The sequence below is a fragment of the Physeter macrocephalus genome, chromosome 1 (genome assembly GCF_002837175.3).
Source record: "Physeter macrocephalus isolate SW-GA chromosome 1, ASM283717v5, whole genome shotgun sequence".
NCBI classification, from domain to species: domain Eukaryota; kingdom Metazoa; phylum Chordata; class Mammalia; order Artiodactyla; family Physeteridae; genus Physeter; species Physeter macrocephalus.
In genome coordinates, this window is record NC_041214.2 from 75,711,455 (window position 1) to 75,735,407 (window position 23,953).

The 23,953-nt window shown below is 40.4% G+C and overlaps 2 protein-coding genes, 1 long non-coding RNA gene and 2 pseudogenes across 15 annotated transcripts in view; 2 read left to right on the forward strand and 3 right to left on the reverse strand.

Moving 5' to 3' along the window:
• Positions 1-4,102, reverse strand: part of LOC112065040 (uncharacterized) — a 34,251-nt gene extending 30,149 nt beyond the window's left edge. For 6 of the 8 annotated variants that reach the window (XR_002891800.3, XR_008617003.1, XR_008616999.1 and 3 more), the window contains exon 1: positions 1,283-2,528. This is a non-coding gene — a long non-coding RNA (uncharacterized lncRNA). Of the gene's footprint in view, positions 1-1,282; positions 2,529-4,060 lie in introns of those variants that run through there. The other 2 variants (XR_008617005.1, XR_003680388.2) reach the window with 2 other exon arrangements.
• A 141-nt stretch (positions 4,103-4,243) lies between these two features.
• ATP11B (ATPase phospholipid transporting 11B (putative)) overlaps positions 4,244-23,953 on the forward strand; it is a 125,734-nt gene continuing 106,024 nt past the window's right edge. For 2 of the 6 annotated variants that reach the window (XR_003680393.2, XM_028491523.2), the window contains exon 1: positions 4,247-4,494. Coding sequence is in view for 5 of the 6 variants with exons in the window: in XM_028491523.2 (XP_028347324.1) it covers positions 4,468-4,494 (27 nt within the window). In the remaining variant the exon portion in view is untranslated. Of the gene's footprint in view, positions 4,495-23,953 lie in introns of all 6 variants that reach the window. The other 4 variants (XM_024124357.2, XM_024124354.3, XM_024124353.3 and 1 more) reach the window with 4 other exon arrangements.
• LOC102984723 (U4/U6 small nuclear ribonucleoprotein Prp3-like) lies at positions 14,957-16,814 on the reverse strand (annotated as a pseudogene).
• On the reverse strand, positions 16,821-17,237 carry LOC114486534 (U4/U6 small nuclear ribonucleoprotein Prp3-like; annotated as a pseudogene).
• Positions 17,653-18,632, forward strand: LOC112065038 (ras-related C3 botulinum toxin substrate 1-like). The gene has a single exon (XM_055084018.1). The coding sequence runs from the start codon at positions 17,668-17,670 to the stop codon at positions 18,499-18,501; it is 834 nt and encodes a 277-aa protein (XP_054939993.1). The 5' UTR covers positions 17,653-17,667; the 3' UTR covers positions 18,502-18,632.

The window sequence follows — 23,953 nt, forward strand, 5'->3', positions numbered from 1 at the left end:
TGGGGATGGAGTTAACGTGGTTTCATAAAAGTTAAGGAAACAGATGGGAGCTAAGGAAATATTTGTGGGCTAAGTCAAGATTTTCCTCAGAAAAGAATTTTGGATCTATTCTAATGTAGATAAAACGGCAAATGCCAAGATTTTGCCATTGAACACAACTGTGATGGTTTAGCCTAGAAAAATCTATGAAGTAGCTGTTAACAAATGCCTCCCCATGCAGTCTTTCTTTCCCATTTTTTTTTGTTGTGGTAAAATACACATATAAAATTTATCATCTTAACCATTTTTAAGTGTACAGTTCAGAAAATATGTATGCTTTACATACTTTGACTTTTTCAAGAAAGAGATAATTTTTATGGAACCTAACTCTCACAGTGACTTTGAGTTTCGGTTCTGTATAAGTATAAATACCAGAAATTAAAACTGTGTTCATGTAACTTAGTCCGCAACTGACATCTGTTTGAGAAATTTTTAAGAAAAGTTGCAAATATGTAATATGAGATTGTTCCTGATGAATTTCTTTAAGAGGTGATAAAATATATAATCCTGGTCAGCACTGGAAAAAGCTTGCCTGAAGTCTGTTTTTTCTTTGCCTAAAGTCTGGTCTGGAAATTCTGGAATGATAGTTAACCAGAAGGAAACTGCTTTTTAAGCATAATAATTTACAATATACTAGATTTATGATTTTGAGAAAGTAGAAAGCTGCCCTTTTAAAAATGAGAGCAGATTCTAGGACCCACCTGATGGCTCCATCAATGTAGAAATAATTAAGGCAACAGATTGGCAAGGCTTACTGTCCTCCAACCAGACTGAACCTTGAAGAGTTCTGAGAGGCACACAACAGAAAGTGTCCTGAATCTAAAGGATGGTGACCAGTTGTCTTACTGCATAGCTTAGGATCTACTGAAATCATTCAGTATACTTTGCTTTATATCACTTTGATATTCCGGAACTAAATATTTTTTCCCTAACTACTCAGTTATTGGAATTAATTTATTAATTCATTTAACAAACATCTGTTGAGTACCTTTTAGACACTATGGGTTCCAAAACGAATGAGCCAGGAATCGTGACCTTAACAAGCTCACAGTCTGCGCTTCCTATTGATGGTCCAAGGTGTTCTGATCAAGAAAAATATCCCTCTTTGTCTTTGTTATACCTAAGAATCTCTATTACAGCAAACCAGGAGATTTTTTACCCCCTGGGAACAAACACATCTCACAGGTATATTTAGCACAGAATTATATTAACAAGTTTACTCAAGAGAAAGAACCATACTTACCATTAAATCAGTGGCTGTTTTGTGATGCTGTTATTCTCTTGGAAGGTCTGTCACCTCACTTGAAATGGCTTAAGTTTCAGGTTTCCTTGTCTGTCACCAGAGCACAACTTCCTACAACGTGCTTTACTTCTGGCTCTTTGCCAGTCCAGCACTTTTGAACTGGATGGTTCACTCTAGCAATAATTTCCTATCTGACCTTTCTTCTCTCTTCACCCTATCACATATAATGTCTATGGACTAACACTCTGATTTCAACCTGTCATTCATTTCATTGTTCAGAAATTCCAGTGATTGCACAATTTCCGGTAAACTCCCATGACTAACCAGAAACTCTCCTAATACTATGCCTCCCCTTATTCACCCAACCCCACCTCTTATTACTCCAAATTAGTTGTACCTCAAACATCTTTAGCTTTCCGCACTTCTTCCTGCTGGAAAGCCTTTCTCTCCCACCTTCATCCTCCCATTTCAAGTTCAGCTCAAATTCAGCTCCTTTCTTCTGAACGCTCCTCAACTGCTATTGCCCACATCAGTTTTCTGAAATTGATGACTATTATTGGTATAGTTTAGAACTTAATCTCATACTGCCTTGGACTGTTATTGAACTGATTCCTCTCTGCAACTTCTCTTTCCAACAAGATTGTAAACTCTCCCCAGAGAGAAGGGCTCACCTTAAAAGTTGCACTTGTGTCTCCTCCTAATTTTAGGCTGTTGTTATGCATACATTTGGTGTTCAATACATTGAAGAAATAGCTGTGGAATGAATGAACTACCATTGACTGCAAATATATTTTCTTTCTTTCCTTTACAGCTGGTGCTTGCCTTAAGTCCTGTATATTCTGATTTCAATGTTTTCAAACCTTTCCAACCACAACCAATAGGAAGACATTCTTTTTATACTGTGATCTGATGTGTGTGTGCACGCACACACACACACATACACACCTGAAACAAGTTTCACAAAACAATACATATTATTTACACTAAGCAATATATTCCGATGTTTTATATTGTTTTTTAAAGATACTGATCATGACAGCTTATGACACACTAAATTGATTTAATCACCACTAAAGAGTTATAATCTACAGTATAAAAACACTATTTTATGCTTCTTAAATTAATATGAGGTGTAGAATATTGCTCCTGAAAAATGCTTAGACCAAAACACTGCCATGAGTACTCATTCTGTTACTGACAGTTTGAGCTACAATTATTATCTTTACACAGCTATCTTGAGATAACGTCTTACCATATTCCACCATGGCGTTTAGAATCAACTCCTCCCACTTCCACCTTTTGAAAATTGGGACACAGTTAAATAACAACGCACAAAATGTCCTCTAGATTTCTATTTCTTATCTTGTCTTGACAAACTTTAGTGGCATATAAATAAAAATTTGCTGGCCTAATTTTAATCAGACCACTTGCAGATGAATAAAAATAGGTATGTTCATATTTTTCTTTACAATAGCTTAAGAGCATGAGCTTTTGTTGCCTGACCATCCAGAATCTGAATCCCAGCTCTGCCAAGTTACTTAACCTGCGCCTCCATGTCTGCATCCACACAATGGGAATAATATTGTATCAAGTTCAGTAGTATCAACTTCAAAGGATTGATGGGGTTAGATTAGACCATGCAAGTAAAGAGTTTATTACAGGGCCTGGGACACACAAGTGCTCCATGAATGGTAGTAATGTTTTATCACTATTACAAGATAAGTAAATGTATCTCAAACTTCCTTTTAGGGTCATAAAGCAAGGTTCAGTTAGAAGAATAAAAGTGAGATTACTTTTTCTCTTTAGATATCTAGCTAATTTTTATAGTTGGATTTATATATAATGTAAAATTCCTCTTCTGGTTTTACAGATCATAAATACTCCTAAGGAAAGGTTCTATTTGTGGTGCTGGATAATAATTATATAATAAGGAATGTCTGTTGAAACTAAGACTGTTGTGTTTATATATGCAAAAAACTTGCCTAGTTTTGCTAATCTCATTTAGATTTCTGTTTTCGCTTAATAAAAAAAATTCTTTAACTCTTATGTGTCGAATGGTGAAATGTGCTTTAATTCAGCAAAATACTGCACACAATACACATACATAACACTCAAGATGTATACGGGCTTGCTTTTGAATAAAGCGAGACCCGGCACTTCATTTCAGCCTTCCAAGTCAAAGTTTTATTCCAGTTGCTTTTTTACCTCTATTTTTCCACACCCTTCTCTTACCTAGGTCTTGTTACTGATGAGGTGTTTTTGATTGCAGGAGTTCGGCAGTTAACAGTAAACAACTACCTTCCCACACAAAGTATTTTTCCCCCTAACCTGTTCAATTTAGTACTGCAAGACAGCGTACCTTGTCTGTTCTCCCGGAAACGCTAGTCCGCACCGGACCAGGCCCAGGGGAGTTGCATCCCCTTTCAAAAATACTGAAATGATCAAGATTTCCCTAGCCCCAGCTCAGTCGTTTGCTAAAGAGAGAGCTGCGTTAAGTGCTGAGACAAAGGCTTTGGCAATTTCACTGAACCGAAACTGGAGACCTCCGGGGATTAACTTTCAGTCACTACACTCCTGATCTTGCGTATGCGTGTCGGGCTGCTGGGGGAACCAAAGAAGGCAGAGAACCAGAAGCAGACCCGCAACAGGAGGTAGGAATGGAGGAGTCGGCCAGGAGCTGCAGACTCGGTAGACAGACACACCCACGCGACTAAATCCTACCCCAGAAATGAGGGGAGGGGGCAGAGCCCAGACGCCGCGTTCGGAAGCCAAGCCTACCTCCACGCTCGCCGCTTTCCACACCTACGCGGCTGAGCCGGGGCCCTCGGTCTGCGCAGCCAATTTCGTCACGTCCGGGGGCGGGCCGGGGCGCCGGGGGCTGGCCCGGGTGGGGCCGGGGGTGGGGTTGTGGCGGTACTGCGGGTGACAACGGTCAATAATGAAGGTGGCTGCGGCGCGGCAGCGGACTCAGCTGCGCCGGGCGGGGGCGGCGCCGGGACCGCGCCTGTAGGACCTCGGGGCCGGCGCGGCGAGATGGGGCCCCGGCGCGGGGAGTGAGGCGGGCGCGACGGCGAGCGGAACTTCAGCCGGAGGGGCTCTCCTGCTTCCCCCTCTGGCTCTTCGGCCTCCACCTGCAGCCCCTCGGCCCCCGCGTCCCGCGGGACCGGGACGGCGACGGCGGGGGCATGTGGCGCTGGGTCCGGCAGCAGCTGGTAGGTGCCTCCGCCCCTCACCTCCCGGACGCTCGCTCCCGCTCGGTCTTTCGGGCCCAGGTGGCGAGGAAGGGCCGGCGGCGCGGAGCCGCGAGGCCGGGGCGCGGGCTCCGGACTAGGCCGCAGCGTAGGCGGGCGCGGGCCCGGGAGCCGGCAGAGCCCCGCGCAGCTCCGGCACGCGTTTCGCCGCCGAGCCCGGGCCGCCGAGGTCGGCGGCGGGAGGCGGCCGCTTCCTGCCCGCGCTTCTCGGTTACTCCCTCCTCCTCGGCGCACCTGGGCGGCTGCGATCAGAAGCGAGTCCGGAGCGGGTCGGCGTCCTTCCTGAGGAACTCGGGCGAGGGCACGGAAAGAGAGTAGGTCTTGGGGAGAGAGAATAGAGGCTTGTGTTTCCTGCCTGTAACAATTTGGTGCTCGTTTGAGCCAAGGGGAGGGTGAGGACTTGTCTCCAGCTCCCTCTCCTCTCTGTTTTCGCGGTTGCGTTAGCAAGGAGGAGGGTCACTTACCTAGTCTAACCGCTCTTAACGAAAGAAATTTTACCCAAGGCCTGGGTGAGGGAAAGAAAGAATATTCCAACACCCCGTCTAGTTTCGAAGGCAAGTACGGTAGTTATGGAGGACTTTTCCTTCTTACCTTGTCCTCGCCCTAACCCCAAGTGAAACTTTTCGAACGCGAACCTCCCTTTTTTCCGTTCTCCCGAGGCAGTTTGAACGAGACCGGTTTGGAATCAATGGTTAACTTTTCAGTTTTACTGGAACACCTGGAGAAAAAAAAGGATCTTAGAAAAGGATGATTTAAGGCATGTAAAAAGCGCCACCTTTCTCAGAATTAATTCACAGAGAAAACTTTCTTGCCTGCTGGCAACTGCAGCCCGCAAAATACACCACTAAGGCAACGTGACAGTTAGGACTGAAATTGCTCCTGGCGGAAGAAGCTTAACCTTACCTCCATGATGAGGTCTGTCACTGTTTGCGGCTTAATTTCTAAATCGCATTAGTAATTAAATTCTGTTACAACTCGGTGTTTTCACTTACTAATTCAAAAGGCCGTGAAGCAAAAACGGTTTTTGTGGGACTGTAAAGATTTTGTGGGACCAAAACATTGATACCTCTTTTTCCCTGCTCTGGAAGAACATTTTTTTTTGTTATGACTAAGAAGTATGCTGTTTCAGAGCCAGACTTCTGTTAATTCATTTGGCAGTGGGCATCATTCTCAAAAAAAAAAAAAAAAAAAAAAATCTTATAAATAAAACTAGAACTGCCTGCCACTGCCTCAGACAAAGGCAGCTCTAGCTCTCTGTTAGCTCTCTATTTTTAGGTAATTGGACATTCATATATCCCAGATATATATGCCTTATTAGGAAACCAAGCTAATGATGTCATTATAATACCAAATTGTTGTAATACTTTGGCTTCGTTGCAGTAAGCGGCAGCTCGGTAACTTTACTCTAGAAGTTGATTATTACAGGTCTGATCTCATGCCTTTGATTTGCCCATCTTCATGTATAGAAGTCTTGTTTACCTGATAGTGTTTTTGTGTGCTAGTGATTCTTTTAAAGTTTTTTCTAGTAGATTTAAGACACCACTTCTCAGTGTTAGGTATTTTTGTTAACCTGAATAAAATCCTGATTGTATAACCATTCTCATCTTCAAGACAGGCAATCTGGTAATGTTTTTTTAAAATGGCTTCAGCTGAACACAACTAAAAGGGAGGGCAGGGAGTCGTGTGGTTAATTTACAAGACAACTGCCTTACGGGGTGGTTAACAAGTTGAACTTGGGGGTGGTTAACAAGTTGAACAAGTTCGCTGTGCACAAAAAATGCTCTCTCTGACATTTGTCTCTCACTTCACTGGTTTTACTTTTAAGTTATCAGTATGGAAGTACGGAAGTATGTAATCAGACCTGTGCCCATGTAGGACTTTGTTTCTCTGATTACGTTTGTACAGTCACTTAAATTATATATTAAGGATAGTGGATTCACAGAGTAATGAAAGTGTATTTTACTATCCCAGTCATAAACAGCCATTCTGGTTATTACACCAGGAATTATTCAGTTCAAAGTCTAGTTTAAATTATACTTCCAGTTGCTCAATGAATTGAGTCTTTTAGCAATAGGTTCACTTAAGAAAATTCAGATAACTAGGACAGATTTGGAGAAATTAATAAGCAGATCACAAAGACAGGTTTTTTTGAGTTATAAAACCACTTTATTCATTGTATGCATCCCGATTTTCAACAATTTAAATTGTCTTGCCAAAAAAAAAGTTTATTGTCATTTTGTACTGAAACAACTCATATGTTCTATTAATTCTTCTCTAATTAAAAAAAGTTTGACTCCTTATCTCCGCAGACTATTTTCACTTCTTGACACAATGAGAAAAATTAGGAGGTTGTCAGAAAGTTGATGTTTTCCTTTGGGGAAGTAGACTGAAAAGACTATCCTTTTCTTTTTCTTTCTCTTTTGTTCTTTCTTTCTTTTTGGGCTCATAATGCTAAAGTTATTTTACACTAAGAAAATTTTCTTATGATGTCTTACTGGTACAGTTGGTATTATTCTAGCATCACATGTGTGTTAACTCATTAGAGATGACAGCACCATGATTATAATAGTAGAAATGCCATTAGCTACTCACTGTATTCTCATATTTAGATTTTTGTGATAGCCATTAACCACCTTGGCTATTGAAATTCTAGTTAGGGCTTCCGTGGTGGCGCAGTGGTTGAGAGTCCGCCTGCCGATGCAGGGGACACGGGTTCGTGCCCTAGTCCGGGAAGATCCCACATGCTGCGGAGCGGCTGGGCCCGTGAGCCATGGCCGCTGATCCTGCGTGTCCGGAGCCTGTGCTCCGCAACAGGAGAGGCCACAACAGTGAGAGGCCCGCGTACCGGGGAAAAAAAAAAAAAAAAAAAAATTCTAATTAATTAAAAATCCATGTGGCTATTAGCTACTATATTGGACAGTTCAGAGTAGGACATATTCATTAGCACAGAAAATTATTGTACAGCACTACTTTAGACAAATGAAAGTCTTTGTCAGTTCATATTTTAGTTGACATGTAATATTTCTTTACAGGGCAATGTAGTGCTGTGTTTCTAAAGCACTTACTGTGTGCAGACATAAGCTAAATACTGGGGACACAAATGTAGGTCACTGAGGGCCTTATTCATCTCTGTATGCTCATTGTCTCACACAGTACTTCACATAAGAGTAGACACTGGGTACATGTTTGCTGAATAAATGAATAGGTGAGAAAATAAAGAATGAATCCATAGTATTGCTTCTGTGTTTAGAGATCAAGTGACAAAATTCAAAGATTGACCAGTCCATAAGAAAGCTAGAAAATTACTATAATTTTTAAAAACACAACTTAATGTTGTCATACTAGGATACAGTTTATTAAATTGTTCCATAAATGTAGTCCCTTCAGGTTTGTATCCGCAGTGGTTGAAGGAGGCTAGTAAGATTGTCTTCTGATTCACTGAGAAAAATGGGAAGCTCTTAACCTAAACTCTCAACCCATTCGCATTCACCAAACTTGTTTATATCTTAATTCTAACCTTTCCACTTGTCACAGAGGAAGGTGCGACGGTCCTTTTTTCCGAACTAACCAGTCCACTTGTGCTCTTTCATCCGGCTGTCCGCACTCCATATCAATTATCTATAGTATGTTTACTCTTTTTCTTTAAGCTGTGAACATATTCAAGCCTCCCTCTACTAATTTACTTTGCCCTGTACCTGTGTCAAATTCTTTTCAGTTTTCTAAAAAACAGGTCTATTCTGCATAATTATGCTGTTCAAGACCCTTGAAATGTGGCTAGTTCAAATTGAAATATGCTTAAGTATAAAATACACCTAGGGTTTAAAAAATGGTATAAAAAAGAATGTAAAAATCTCAATTTTTATATTGTTACATGTTGAAATAATATTCTGGATTTATTCAGTAAAGTAAAATATTGCAATTAATTTTGCTTGTTTCTTTTTACCTTTTTAAAAATGGTTACTAGAAATTTTTAAATTACATATGTGGCTTGCATTTGTGGCTCATGTTGTATTTCTGTTAGTGCTGCTGTATAACATTAAAAGTGAGCTTCGGGCTTCCCTGGTGGCGCAGTGGTTGAGAGTCTGCCTGCCAATGCAGGGCACACGGGTTCGTGCCCCAGTCCGGGAAGATCCCACATGCTGCGGAGCCTGAGCATCCGGAGCCTGTGCTCTGCAAAGGGAGAGGCCACAACAGTGAGGCTGGGCCCGTGAGCCACGGCCGCCGAGCCTGAGCATCCGGAGCCTGTGCTCTGCAAAGGGAGAGGCCACAACAGTGAGAGGCCCGCGTACCGCAAAAAAAAATTTTTAAATAAATAAATAAATAAATAAATAAAAGTGAGCTTGTGTTTCTTTATGGCACGTTATATAAGTCTAGGTAGCTCACACACTAGACTGTAAATATCTTAGGATGGGCCATATTTTGTTCATCTTTATAGCCCTTGCACTCAAGACAGCAGCTGGCCCATATTGTAGGTACTCACCCACCAAATGTTGGTTGACTAAGTGAATGAATATCAGATTTATTTCAGCATCAGTTTGGAAGTACCTGTGTTCTTTGCCCTTTTCTCAAGGAATGAATGAGGAAGAGTAGGTCAGGGAAACACAGGCCTACGGTGGTATTATTTTGGTGTGACTAAGTAAATTTGAACCTCAAAAATGTTTAAGATCCGAGATCTTAGAGTATTTGCTTATTTTATCTCTATGTTCAGACTTATATTCTCAGATACCCAATTTTTCATTTGGTTAGAGAGGTCAAGCATTAGTGGAATCCCAATTATCCTAACAGCGCTGAAGTAGGGACCTTGTCCAGATAACCCAAAGAACCTTGTGATTGCCACTATCATCACTAAATATCCCTTCTATCCCTGCAGTCTGTTTTCAACATAGCAGCCAGAGTGATCTTATTAAAACACAGGTTAGGTCATGTAATTCCTGTGTTTAAAACCTTCTGAGGACTTGCCTTCTTGCTCAGAGTAAAAGCCAAAGTCTCTGCTAGATCTGTATCCACCTGCCTCCCCAAACCACTTCTCATCTCCCATCATTCTTTTTTTTTTTAAATTTTTATATATTTATTTATTTATTTTTGGCTGCGTTGGGTCTTCGTTGCTGCATGCGGGCTTCTCATTGCGGCAGCTTCTTGTTACGGAGCACGGGCTGTAGGCGCGAGGGCTTCAGTAGTTGTGGCGTGCGGGCTCAGTAGTTGTGGCTCGCAGGCTCTAGAGCGCAGGCTCAGTAGTTGTGGCGCACACAGGCTTAGTTGGCTCCTTGGCATGTGGGATGGATCTTCCCCGGACCAGGGATCGAACTTGTGTTCCCTGCATTGGCAGGCGGGTTCTTAACCACTGCGCCACCAGGGAAGTCCTCCCATCATTCTTCACTCACTTTGCTTTATCCACACAGATCTTGCTATTCATCAGAAGTGCCAGGCGTACTTCAGTCTTAGGATTTTTGCCTTGGCCGTTACCTCTGCCTGCAGTGTTCTTCCCCTAGGTATCTGCTGGCTCCTTCACTCCCTTCAAATCTTTATTCAGATCTTACCTTATCAGTGAGGCCTTTTCTGGCCATTCAGTATAAAATTGTAAATCCCCACCCCCATACTTCCCTATCCCCCTTCACTGCTTTTTTTATTTCTCTTAGCACTTATCACTATTTAACATGCTCTGTACTCTACTTATTTGTCTCATTTATATCATGAAAGCAAGGATTTTTGTCTATTTTGTTTTAGTTCTCCATGTAATAAAAGCTGTTTCTCAACTCTGCATCTACTTCTAGGTAACACTATTTCTTTCTCATTTATTTATTCATTCACTCAAAAGTTTTCTGAACATATACCTGTGATAGCATATTACTAGGCTCTGGAACTACCAAAATCAAGCAACCCCAGCCCTAGCCATTCTTCGAGGACTAATGGATATTTGAATTGCTGTCAGTTTTTTTCCTATTTAAAAAAATGTTGCGGTGATCATTTTTGTTTATGTGGGGTTTTTTTAAATTGGAATACCTAGAAGTGGAATTGCTGGGTCATGGGGTGTGCACGTTATGACTGTTACTAGATATTGCCAGATTATTTTCTAAAACATGAGAGTTCCCCTTTTCCTACATCTTGGTCAACACTTCGTACTGTCAGACTTGAAAAACTTACCAATCTGATGAGTGTGAGAGGTATATCATTTTGCCCTAATTTGCATTTTGCTGATTGCTAGTGAGATTCAGGTGTCCTGTGTTTCACTCATATGAATAGATTACCGATTTTTCTTTTTATTTTATTGGAGTATGGTTGCTTTACAACGTTGTGTTAGCCTCCACTGATTACCCATTTTTCTGTTGAGTGGTGTGTCTTTTCCTTATTAGTTTCTTCTGTAGTCTGGATGCCAATTCTTTGTTGTATATGTTGTAAATATCTTCTTTTAGCCTGCCCCTTGTATTTAACTTTGTTGATGGTGTCTTTTTTGATGTTTTAAATTTATTTGTAGGTAAATTTATTAGGTGAATGATTCCTACTTTTTATTACTTGTTTAGGAATTCCTTTTCTACACCAGGGTCATAAAGCTGTTTTTCTAGTGTTTTCTTCAAGTTGTCTAAAAATTTAGTTTTACAACATTTAGGTCTTTAATATACCTGGAATTTATTTTTGTGTATGGAATAAAGTAGGGAATTTGTTTTCTCCCACCTAAGAAGTTATTTGTCCAATGCCGTTCATTGAATGAGCCATCTTTTCCCCACTAACCAGTGTTGTTTGCCTTCTCTGTCATATACCATCATTCTCTTTGTTTTGTGTTCTGTTTCTAGATTCTCTATTCTGTTTCATTCATGTATTGATCTGTTGGTGCACCAGTAAGGCACTGTCTTAATTATAGTGTTTTATGAGAAGTCTTGATATCTGGCCAGGCAGAACCCCCACTCCTTTTTTTCCCCCAGAATTGCTTGGGATCTTTACTCTTCCATATGCTACTTTTTATAATCAGTTTGTCTAATTCTGTGGAAATCTTTCTAGGATTTTGATTTGCTTTGCATTGAATTCGTTAAGTCTCTATTCATATTTTTTCCCTTTGATCATGTAGAAGCTATGGATTGTATTTTTATCCTTTTTTTTCCTAGCTGTGCCTATATATTGAGCATCTCTATCCATCTACAAATAATATAGGAATTTAGAAGATGTTGACCTCAGTATTCCCTCTCACCTTCCACATTACTGTTACATAATAGTTTAGCTCTATTTTTTTCTTTTACCAGCTTTCTTGAGATATAACTCACATACCCTACGATTTACTCATTAAAGTGCGCGGTCCAGTTTTTCGGCATATGCATAGAGTTGTGCAGCCACCACCACACTGTGATGTTTGGACATTTTCATATGCCCTGAAGGAGACTCCCTACCCACTAACTCTCATTCTCCATTCCCCCAAGCCACTAGCCCCCAGCCGTAATCAATCACTAATCTACTTTCTGTGTCTGTAGATTTGCCTCCTCTAGACATTTCAGGTAAATGGCATCATACACTATGTGGTATTTTGTCACAGTCTTCTTTTCACCTAGCATAATGTTTTCAAGGTTCATCTGTGTTGTTGCATATATCAGTACTTTATTTCCTCTTAATGTCACATAATATTCCATTGTATAGATGTACCACATTTTGTGTATTCATTCATCAATTAATGGACATTTAGTTTGTTTCTGCCTTTTGGCTATCAGAAATAATGATTCTTTGACCATTCATGTGCAGTTTGTGGATGTATATTTTCATTTCTCTTGGGTAAATGCCTAAGGAGTGGAAATTAGTGGGTCATATGGTACCTCTCTTTTTTGAGGAATTGTCAAACTGTTTACCAAAGTAACTGCACTGTTTTACATTCCCACCAGCAATGTATGAGGGTTCCAGTGTCTTCATATCCGTGCCAACACTTGTTTTTGCCTTTCTGATTGTAGTCATGGTCGTGAGTATAAATGGTAACTCATGGTTGTGATTTATAGTTCCCTAATGACTGATGATTTCAAACATCTTTTCATGTCCCTGTTAACCAGTTTTTTTGTTTGTTTGTATTTTATGGGTTTGTTTGTTTTTTGGTGAAATGCTTACTCAGATCTTTTTGCCCGTATTTAAGTTGTCTTTTTTTTTTTTTTTTTTGAGTTGTAAGAGTTCTTTATGTGTTCTGGATACAAGACCCTTATCAGATATGTGATTTGCAAATATTTTCTTCCATAATGTGTGTTGTAGTTCTACTTCTCTTTAAACTCAAAACGTTCTCTTAACTTTTTAACTGTTACTCATTTTGATTGATTACAGTGATTTTTTTTACTCACCATTATTTCTTGAATACCATCTCTTCCCTCTGTATTTACTTTTATTCTTGCTGAAATATACATCCTTTAGTTATTTTTAAGCAAGGTTTCATGCGTGGTAAACTTTCTTAGTTTTTATGTCTTAAAATGTCTTTATTTCACAATTATTATTGAATACTAATTTAAGTAGATTCAGAATTCTAGATTAACAGTTACTTTCACTCAACATACTGAAGATGCTACTTATTCTGTTGCTTTCGGACATTTATTGCTGGTGTAAAATATGCTTTTAATCTAATTGTCATTACTTTGCTGATACTCTCTTAAACGTTGATTTTAAGATTGTCTCTTTGTCCTCGATATTTTGCAGTTTTTACTCTGCTGTATTCATCATGTTGTTTCATATGATTTTTGTTTTTCCTGCTCTACGCTTGTGTGTATTTTCAATCTGAAAACTGTCATTTCTACAGTTCAGAAAAGTTTACAGTCTTTTTTTCCCTTTAAATATTGCTTCTCAGACTGGCTTTAATTTTCTTTCTCAAACTCTTGCTTGCTATTAATCTGTGCTCTGGCTCTTAACTTCTTGTTCATATTTCTTGTCTATTTTCTCTGTGCTGCTTTCAGTGTGGATTCCTTAGTTCTAGCTTCTAGTCATCAGTTCTCTCCATATCCAATCTAGAGTTCATCCTTGTCTTCTGAATTTTTAATTTAAATGACTTTTTTTCCCAGAATTTATTATTGGACCTCTTACATTTCTGTCTGTTCTTGATGCATATTGGCCAATTTGTCCTGTAATATTTTGTTCTTTTTTAAAAAAAAATATTATTCTGTTACCTCTTTGGAGGTTTTATACATGTTTAAAAGTACACAGCTTTTTTCAACCTCCTTTCAGTTGAACCTGACTCTAGGACCCTGGTACAAAAGGGGATTGAACTTCAGACTGCCTATTTCCAGACCCAGAGTCCCAAAGGCTCAGCCCCTGATTACAGAAATGATTATCTTACTTTAAGCCTAGCTAAGTTGTCTTAATTAAAGAAAAAAATTTTTTTATCTGTCTTTGCTTTTGTGAAGTAAAAGGAGGAGTTCAAAGTATGTACTTTTCCAAGGTCAGTAACTAATTAGTGCCAGAGGCAGGACTTAACCCAGGGAGTTTTGCAGAGAGTTTAGCAGTGTGGAAGAGAATTAGCAGTAGCAGCAGTTTTCCCTATATATCTCTTTCCTAATCCTGCCCATTTTAAATCTACCCAAGAGTAAGGCAAGAAGAATGAGTTAGGGAAAGAAATTTAGGCAGCAGTGGTACTCTGGAGATGGGGGTGACAGGTTTGTAGAGGAAAAGGAGAGAAGTGATCAAGAGTTCCTGTAGTTAGTCAGCGATGGCCATTTTCAAGTTGACATAATATTTTAGGTACCAGAAAAAGCTAGGCCTTCCTTGTACCTTAATATATATCTCCTCTTGAATATGTTATCTAATATCAAATGCAATACATTTAAATTGATTTTGAACAGCATGGCAAATTTTTGAAAGATTTTCAGGTTTTTTTTCTTTTTCCTGTACGCGGGCGGCTCACGGGCCCAGCTGCTGCGCGGCATGTGGGATCTTCCCGAACCGGGGCACGAACCTGTATCCCCTGCATCAGCAGGCGGACTCTCAACCACTGCGCCACCAGGGAAGCCCCAGATTTTCAGTTTTAAATTTCTTTTTTCATCTTAAACTTTAGGAACCACAGACTATTTTGAAGTTTGTGATGTTGAAGTAGAAATTGGAAATGCTGAAGAGTTAAGATAGTTGTCTTTTTAAAAAAAAATTTTTTTTATTTTTTTATTTTTTAATTTAAAGCAGGGGCTTTCTCTAGTTGCAGCGAGCCGGGGCTACTCTTTGTTGTGGTGCGCGGGCTTCTCATTGTGGTGGCTTCTCTCTCGTTGCGGAGCACAGGCTCTAGGCGTGGAGGCTTCAGTAGTTGTGGCACGCGGCCATTAGGACACACAGGCTTCAGTAGTTGTGGCTCGCGGGCTCTAGAGCGCAGGGTCAGTAGTTGTGGTGCACGGGTGTATCTGCTCTTGGACCAGGGCTCGAACCCGTGTCCCCTGCATTGGCGGGTGGATTCTCAACCACTGAGCCACCAGGGAAGTTCCTAGTTGTCCATTTTTATTAATAACTTTTTTTTTTAAGTAACTCTTTAATCATATTCACATAAGGGGAATAAAGGGCAGCACCAGGCTGTCTGGGGAAGGAAGCAAGGTGTTCTCCCTTTGTCCCAGTGTCAGCCTGGCACAGTTCTGAGATCACACACACAAGTAGGGCTGGGTTTGGAAGTAGAATAAGGGAGAGAACTGAAGAGACAAAGGCAAGAAGGAAGAGGCAAGGACTTGCAGTAGTCTCAGTCGGTGGACTCCAACACAGATTCACTCAGCGCAAGGTCCCAGTAGTGCTCAGCCCCATGCTTTCTGAAATGCTCCCGAGCCATGTTCTCTGTAGGGCACCGTTTGAACTTCATCTCCCCAAAGCTCCGGTCTTTGGCTGTACCCTCCCAGACTAGTACACATTTGTTGGTTTTCTTCACAACTTCCTCATCAGATTCCTCATCATCATCTCCCTTTGTGTTAGATGTCTGTTCATCCCACTTTATCCGATGCAGCATAAGATGCTTAAATTTATTCTGGGCCTTGGGGCCCCCTTCCACTACTACCATGTTGACATCCTTGTGCAGTACCACCACCCCTGTCAGGTACAGCTGCCCAGCATTGGCCTCAATCTTGAACTTCTTTGCTGGGTTGCTCAAATTTCGAACTCTGTAAACAAATATGTGTACCCCCTGTGAAATGTCTTCTTTAAGCTTTTTAATTTTCTTGACCTTTCTCTGTTCTGCTGTAAGTTTTCGGGCAGCGTTGGCCTCTACATGTGCTTTCTGTCTTTTTGCCATCTGAGCTCTGACATGGGCTTCTACCTTCGTGGGGTCTTGAACAGCTTCTGTTCCTAATACTTGCATCAAATTTGAAATTCTCACTTTGGGTTCTGGAGGAGGCATCAGGCCTAGCCTGACTTTCTTTGTAGCTCCTTCTGTGCTTCCCTCATTGTTTGCCTTCGAAGTTTCTTCTGTTCCTTGGCAGATATACCCACAGAGTAACTGGTGTGTCATTGTCGACTGGAGGGTTGAGCTGGGCTGGATGTTTGACAACATTTGTGATTCCAAAATAATCTTCTCTCTTGGGATTTTCCTCTGTAAGGTCAAAGCCATTGGGGATGATATAAGAGTCCCACCACTCAATTTCAGGGATATCACCTTCCTTCAACTCCTTCTTAGGAGCAATGAGGGCCAGCCTAGTTGAAGTATGAATGCCTGTTTTTCGAGCTGCCTGTGAGATCTCTGCCTGCAGCTTCTCCAGTTGAGCCTTTGTCCGTAATCGCTGTGCAGTCTTTTCAAATTTACCCTTGTCGTGGAATTTAAAAGTGCGTCTCTGGTGCTGGGAAGGGGCAATTGAGACTCGGGGGTCAAAAAAGGTATTAGACTCCATGTATTCTGATGGCTTTTCTTTTAGCTGTTGCTTGAATTGTTCCCTCTTCACAACCCGAATATTGGCCTTCAGAGTAGGCATACGGTGTGTCAGCTCAATTTCCTTGCCGGTTGCATCTGCAGTTCGACCTTGTTCATCAAGAATCAGTGGTGTAGGTTTAGTTTGATCTTTTAACTCCACCTTCGGGGGAGCATGCCCATAGCACGGAGATTGGCCAGGCCCACCATGTTGGCATTGCCGATGAGCCCTGGCTTCAGTGCCAGCTGGGCTTGGATGCGGGCTTGTAGTTCAGCTGCTTTCCTTGCCTTCTCAGTGGCATCATTCATGAAAGTGGCAGCCTGGGAGGGCTGAAGAGTGCTGCCAATTGGAAGTCGCTCTGGTTGGGAGGAAGAAGGAGTCTTTGGCTGAGGCTTGGGGGGGGCTAATGAAACTTAGTTGTTTTTTCCTTTCCTCGATTTGCCGTGTTGCTGCCTCCATCATCTGTTTGATCTGGAGCTAAGTCAGCATGCCAGGACTCTCTGAGGGAGGCCCAGGGATTACTTCTGGCTCCTCTTCCACCTCCTCAAAACAGGGTATCCGTCGCTTTTTTACTCCTGATGATTCCTTGGAGATCTCAGAGTCATCACCAAACACTTCCTTTAGCTCTTGTTTTCTGCTCCTGTCACTGCTGGACTTGGAATGCCTAGAGCTTCAGCCTTCCTCCACAGCCTCAAACAGTTTGTCCACAAATCGGAGAGTAGAATCATCAAGAAAAGGTTTCAGATGGTCAGCTGCCTTCTTCTTGTCCATGCCCTTCCCCACACAGTTCAGTGCTGCTGTGACCACAGTGGGCTCTGAGAAACCCAGCACCCTCTTCACTCTCTTCTCTGTCCATGGTTTCAGCTCATCCAGCTCCTTCTTAGACAGTGCCATTCTTCAGGAAAAGGAAGATAGCTCAAAATAGGATTCAATACTGCACCTCACTAACTTCAGCCCCTGAGACAGAGCCCGAACGTTACACCGGAACCGGAAACCTTCTGACCCTATTAATAACTTTTATTACATCTGTAATGAAATTATGCCATACTTTATTTTTTATATTTAAAAATTATGGGGCTTCCCTGGTGGCGCAGCGGTTGCGCGTCCGCCTGCCGATGCAGGGGAACTGGGTTCACGCCCCGGTCTGGGAGGATCCCACATGCCGCGGAGCGGCTGGGCCCGTGAGCCATGGCCGCTGAGCCTGCGCGTCCGGAGCCTGTCCTCCGCAACGGGAAAGGCCGCAGCAGAGGGAGGACCGCATACCACAAAAAAAAAAAAAAAAAAAAAAAAAAAAATTATGTTATTTAAGTCTTTATTCAGAAGAATGTACTTGATAATTTTCTATAGAAAAAAAGCGAGGCCATTTCCTGTTTCTCTGCAGTTTTCCCCAGCTTTGGGTGGTGGCTGCTGCTGGGCTCCGGCTTCCCATCGGCGGAGGGCAAGGCGGCGTGGACAGCGGCCCCGGCACTCCGCGCCCCGCCGCCCGCAGCCGCGCGCCCGCCCGCCCGCCGCACCCCGAGCTCTCCGCTCCTCGCCTCAGCGCCCGGCCGCCGCGGCCGCGGCCCAGAGAGCGGCCCAGATGCAGGCCATCAAGTGTGTGGTGGTGGGAGACGGAGCTGTAGGTAAAACTTGCCTCCTGATCAGTTATACGACCAATGCCTTTCCTGGAGAGTATATCCCTACTGTCTTTGACAACTATTCTGCCAATGTCATGGTGGATGGAAAACCGGTGAATCTGGGCTTGTGGGATACAGCTGGACAAGAAGATTATGACCGATTACGTCCCCTATCCTATCCGCAAACGGATGTATTCTTGATTTGCTTTTCTCTTGTGAGTCCTGCATCATTTGAAAATGTTCGTGCAAAGTGGTACCCTGAAGTGCGACACCACTGTCCCAACACTCCTATCATCCTGGTGGGGATGAAACTTGATCTGAGGGATGATAAAGACACAATTGAGAAACTGAAGGAGAAGAAGCTGACACCCATCACCTACCCACAGGGCTTGGCCATGGCCAAGGAGATCGGTGCCGTCAAATACCTGGAATGCTCGGCGCTCACGCAGCGAGGTCTCAAGACGGTGTTTGATGAAGCTATCCGGGCGGTTCTCTGCCCACCCCCCGTCAAGAAGAGGAAGAGAAAATGCCTGCTGTTGTGAATGTCCGGGCCCCTCCCGCCTGTCCCGTCCCCCAGGACCCTTTGTACGCTTTGCTCAAACGGTGGAACCTTCGCACTCAATGCCAAGTTTTTGTTACAGATTAGTTTTTCCATAAAACCGCTTTGAACCAATCAGTAACTCCTAGGTTTTGTTTGTTTAAAGTGTAAGAGTTCAAACTTTCACATTCTATTAAAGTTTAGCCCTAAAATGACAAGCTTCCTTAAAGCCTTATTTTTCAAAGCCCCTATTCTTGCTCAGATTAAGAGTTGCCAAAATACCTTGTGAACTAAGTTGCACTGCTGGGCTAAGAACACTAACCACTAAACTGTTTAAAGACCTTTGTTTGGAAGAGACTGTAGCTTCTGAGGCAGGAGATGCAGACGCTCGCTAATGAGTTTCAGACGTGAAGAGCAGTACAGCCTCCTTCCTGAAACGTTGTCATTTAATGCATCCTGATTTACCAGTCTGTGTTCACTACCTAACATTGTACTTTACATCATAATGAATGAATGTAACAGCTCAGGTCTTTGGATCAATCTTTTTGATTTCATAGTGAGATTTTTTAGAACAAATTAGTGTATTAGCTTTTGTGAGATTTTGAACAGAGCTCTTACTACCGTGCTGCCTCTGATGAAGCATTCTGCTCTGGCCGTGGGTGCACTGGGTGGAGTGTGTGGAACACTTGTGATCAGAGGATGAAGACAGTATTTTAACAAAATATGGAAATTTACACCACATTGTCTACGTAATAATTAAACTATTAAAAGTGTCACAGGTAAAAGTTTTAAAAGGTTAATTTCTGTCAAATGCAGTAGATGATGAAGAAAGGTTGGTATTATCAGTAAGTGTTTTCTTAAGCTTTCTCTTTTCCTTAAACCTACCTATCCCTCCTGAAATTGGGCATTTAATCCATCTTTGACCTGGTCATTCTCATAATTGCTAACTTAGTGTTTTTCTTACAGAACCTCTTCTTAATGAGCAATATGCCTCCCTGTTTATAAAATCTTTCTGAATATGCATTAGAAAAAAACTTTTGTAGATTAGTAAAAGTGCATTCTTATTTTCATCTTACTTTATTCAAAGCTAATAATAAGTGCTTTCTTAGTTTTCTAGTAACTAAGTGTAAAAATTATGTGCTGCAGCTTTAAAGTTTTTAAAATACTTCAGATATTCTTAAACTGTAAACCTTCTTACCATCCTAATGACTTACTGCTATGTCAGTCAAAATTTTACTCATTTTACTTGATATTTGTTTCACTTTTTGTGCTTATTAAAAGGCCTTTTTTTTTTTTTTAAATGAAGTTTTATTCAGGCCCTTACTTCTCATTTTGGTATTTCCACAGTACCAAGCGTATTACCTAGCAAGTAGTCAATGCTCATAGTATTTATAATGATTTTAAAAATTAAATTATAGGGTAAGTCAACAAATGAAATAGTAAGTGGCTAGATATTTCATAATGGTCGAATATTTTTACTTAAATTGGGGCAGTGCCTAGCATAGTATCAAGCACATGTTCCTCCATAAATACTTGTGTTACATATTGGTCTTTTAAGATTTTGCTTTGAAGAGTCTTTTGCAATGAGTGCAATTGACAGATAAAGTTTGAGTAGTATGTAAGTCAGTTCAAGTCTTAATCACATTTTACCTAGGAAATTGTTTCTTCACTACTGCATTTCATGAGCTACAAAACGAATATAGATATCCTTCCTTACCTCACTTCTCCACTATGCTCTTTAATATATTAGTTCAGAAAACAATGTGAGGATGGGCTTGGTTTTTTTGTTGTTTTTTGTTTTTTGTTTTTTTTTTACTACTGAAAGGCAGGGAAGTAGTTCTCTAGCCTTGTCTTTTCCTATTGAAAGTTTTTAAAAATTTATTATTATTTTTTTTGGCTGTGTTGGGTCTTTGTTGCTACACACAGGCTTTCTCTAGTTGCAGCGAGCGGGGCACACTCTTCGTTGAGGTGCGCAGGCTTCTCATTGAGGTGGCCTCTCGTTGCGGAGCACAGGCTCTAGGAGCGTGGGCTTCAGTAGTTGTGGCTCAAAGGCTCAGTAATTGTGGCTCGCGAGCTCTAGAGCTCAGGCTCAGTAGTTGTGGCGCATGGGCTTAGCTGCTCCGCGGCATGTGGTATCTTCCCGGACCAGGGCTCGAACCCCTGTCTCCTACATTGGCAGGCAGACTGTCAACCACTGCGCCTCCAGGGAAGTCCCTCCTATTGAAATTTAAATACTGTGGAGGGACTGGCCTCTAACTTAGATGTGCAGACCTTCAGACTGTGCGTCCAACTCCTATGCAACATTAAAGGGAATTGATGCAGTGCTTACCTGCGAGTATTGATCAACCTTTTTTCCATTGTATATTTGCAGAATTAAAAAAAAGAAAGAAACTTAGGAATTTATTATGAGACAGGAAAAGTTAAAATTCTTAAATAATCAGAGATGCTTTTATCAATCTTTATATAGTCTCTTAGACCATAAGTTCCCTAATAAATGATGTTTCCTGTAGATGGAGATAAAGTTTTCAGTGGTCTATGGCAAAATGATAAAAGCAAGGTCAATGTAACACACACACGTGTGTGTGTGTGTGTGTGTGTGTGTGTGTGTGTTTCTTTGCTTAAACTTATATATGTCCTTGTTTTTGAGGACTGTCTTTTTAACTTTTAAAAAAATTAAATTTTTATTTTAAAATAGTTTTAGATTTTCAGAAAGGTTGCAAAAATAATAGAGAATTCCTGTACATTCTTCTCACCCACTTTCTCTTATTGTTAACATATTACTGTGTTACATTTGTTACACTAATAAACCAATATTAATACATTATTATTAATTAAACCCTGTACTTTATTTCATATTTGTATATATTGCAAAATGATCACCACAGTTAGTCTTGTTAATATCCATCACCACCCAGTGTTACAGAATTTGTTTCCCTGTGATGAGAACTTTTTAAGATGTACACTCTTAGCAATTTTCACATATACAATACAGTATTATTAACTATAATTACCAGGATGTACATTACATCCTATATCTTATTTATTTTATAACTAGAAGTTTGTACCTTTTGACTCCCTTCACCCATTTTACCCACTCCCCAACCCCACATCTGGCAACCACCAGTCTGTTCTCCATTATTTCTGTATCTATGAGCTTGGAGTTTTTTTTAGGTTCCACATATAAGTGAGATCATACAGTATTTGTCTTTTCTCTGTCTGACTTATTTCACTTAGCATAACGCCCTCAAAGCCCATCCATGCTGCAGCAGATGGCAAGATTTCATTCTTTTTGATGGCTGAATAATATTTTATTATATATATATGTATATATATGTGTGTGTATATATATATATATATATATATATATACCACATTTTCTTTATCCACTCATTTGTTGATAGACATTCAGTTTTTTCCCATACCTTGGCTATTGTAAATAATGCAACAGTGAACATGGAGTGCATATATCTTTCAAATTAGTGTTTTTCATTTTCTTCAGATAAATAACCAGAAGTGGAATTGCTGGATCATATGGTAGTTCTATTTTTAATTTTTTGAGGAACCTCTGTACTTTTTCCATAGTGGTTGTACCAGTTTACATCCTCACCAACACTTGTTATTTCTTGTCTTTTTGATAATAGCCATTCTAACAGGTGTGAGGTAATATCTCATTGTGGTTTTCACTAGTATTCTTTTTCTGGTTCAAAATCTCCTCTGGGATAACACATTACATTTAGTCTTCATGTGTTCTTAGGCTCCACTGGGCTGTGATAGTTTCTCAGACTTTCGAGAAGAACTAAGTCTTAGGTTGTCCTTACTTTCTTTTTTATTAATATTCTTGCTTAGAAGAATTAGAAGTTGGCAAATTTATGTTAGTTTTCCAGTTAAAATTTTTTTTACTGTTCTGTGAAATCCAAAACTCTGTGAACCATTGCCTTTGGTTATCAGAAATCAGTGTGATGACCATTAATAATTAGTGTCTCCAAGTTTCCTAATTACGTTTTTTTGTTGTTATAAAAGAAATATCTATTAGTAATTATTTTAAAAAGTGAATGTGAAGTTTAGAGTTAATTGAATCTTATAGGGAAGAATTGGTGATCTGATTTGTGGCGGCAGTCAGAGTTTCCATTAGATGTGAGTGTATACAAAAAGCCATAGGAAGATATGAAGTCTGTAAACACTGAGTAACTGAACTTAGTTGCTTAGTTGATGACTGTATCAACTCATCATAAAGGTATTTCTTAAAATTACCAAAGTAGAAAATGTAATAGTATATGATTTCAGCTTTCTTCATTTTTCATGTTCAAATTTTTAAATTCTATTTCAAATTAGAGATCCTGTCCATTTCCACAGTTAATGCTTTATACCTTGGCTCTTGATTGTTTTCTCTTCTTTTTCCTTGATCCTTCAGTGATTTATCCTTCCCGTAACTTTTTCTTCCTCTTTACCAGATTCTTCATTTCAGACATAAAAATAAGCTTATGATTTGCTTTTACTAAAAATGTTTCACTTGATCCAGCTTTTCAGTTGTTAACTGCTTTCCCCACTTCCCCACCCTCCTCTCCATCCCCAGTCATTAATCCACTGTAGCCCTTTTAACTGTAGTCAGAATGCATTGGCAGAAGCCACTGATGATTTATGAATTGTTAAATTCAGTTGTCTTTTTTTCATTTCTTATCTTTCTTTGCAGCATATGAAATAATTCCTTTTTGCAACTTCTTCCCAGGTTTCTGCCATACTACCCTTCTTGTTTTTCTTCTGCTCTGATGATCTTTTTTCCTTTTTGCTTATTCCTTTTCTCCCACATGTATCTTAAATGATAGCCCTCAGAATTCCATCTCCTACCCTCATTCTCTTCTTCCTCTGTACTCTCTTAACAGGCAGTCTCATACATATCTTTGACGATAACCACCATCATTATGCTTGCTGGCTTCCAATCTCAAGTCCAACCCTCTCTCCAAAACTCTACATAAAGTTGCTTAGTAGATATCCATGCTGGGCATACCACATTCAAACCAGAAAATAATTCTAGTTTGATCTTAAATATGTGAGAGGAAATAGGAAATTAGGTGATATCTAAGTAATAAATTGTAGGGCCTAAAACACCAAGGTTTCATCAGCTCCAAGTGGGCAAGGACTAAGTCACGTATTCCTTTTTATCATCAGTGGTCCTTAGTGCATTGAAAAGCACCTAGTTAAGTACTCAGTAAATACTCTTTGATTGGTTGTTAAAGTAAATTTTTTTCATTACATGCTGGAAAATACCAAAAGGCAAGAATTTGCAGATCAGCAGTAGAATTTTAATAGTCATTATACAGGGTAAATGAATTGTTTGCCAAAAGAACTGAAAATATGCGAACATATTCTTTTGTGTTTTTTTTAAAATACATTTTCAGAATTATGTCAGTTTGACCCAGTGTTGCTGAATAATCATTTCCATGCTTAAAATTTAATTT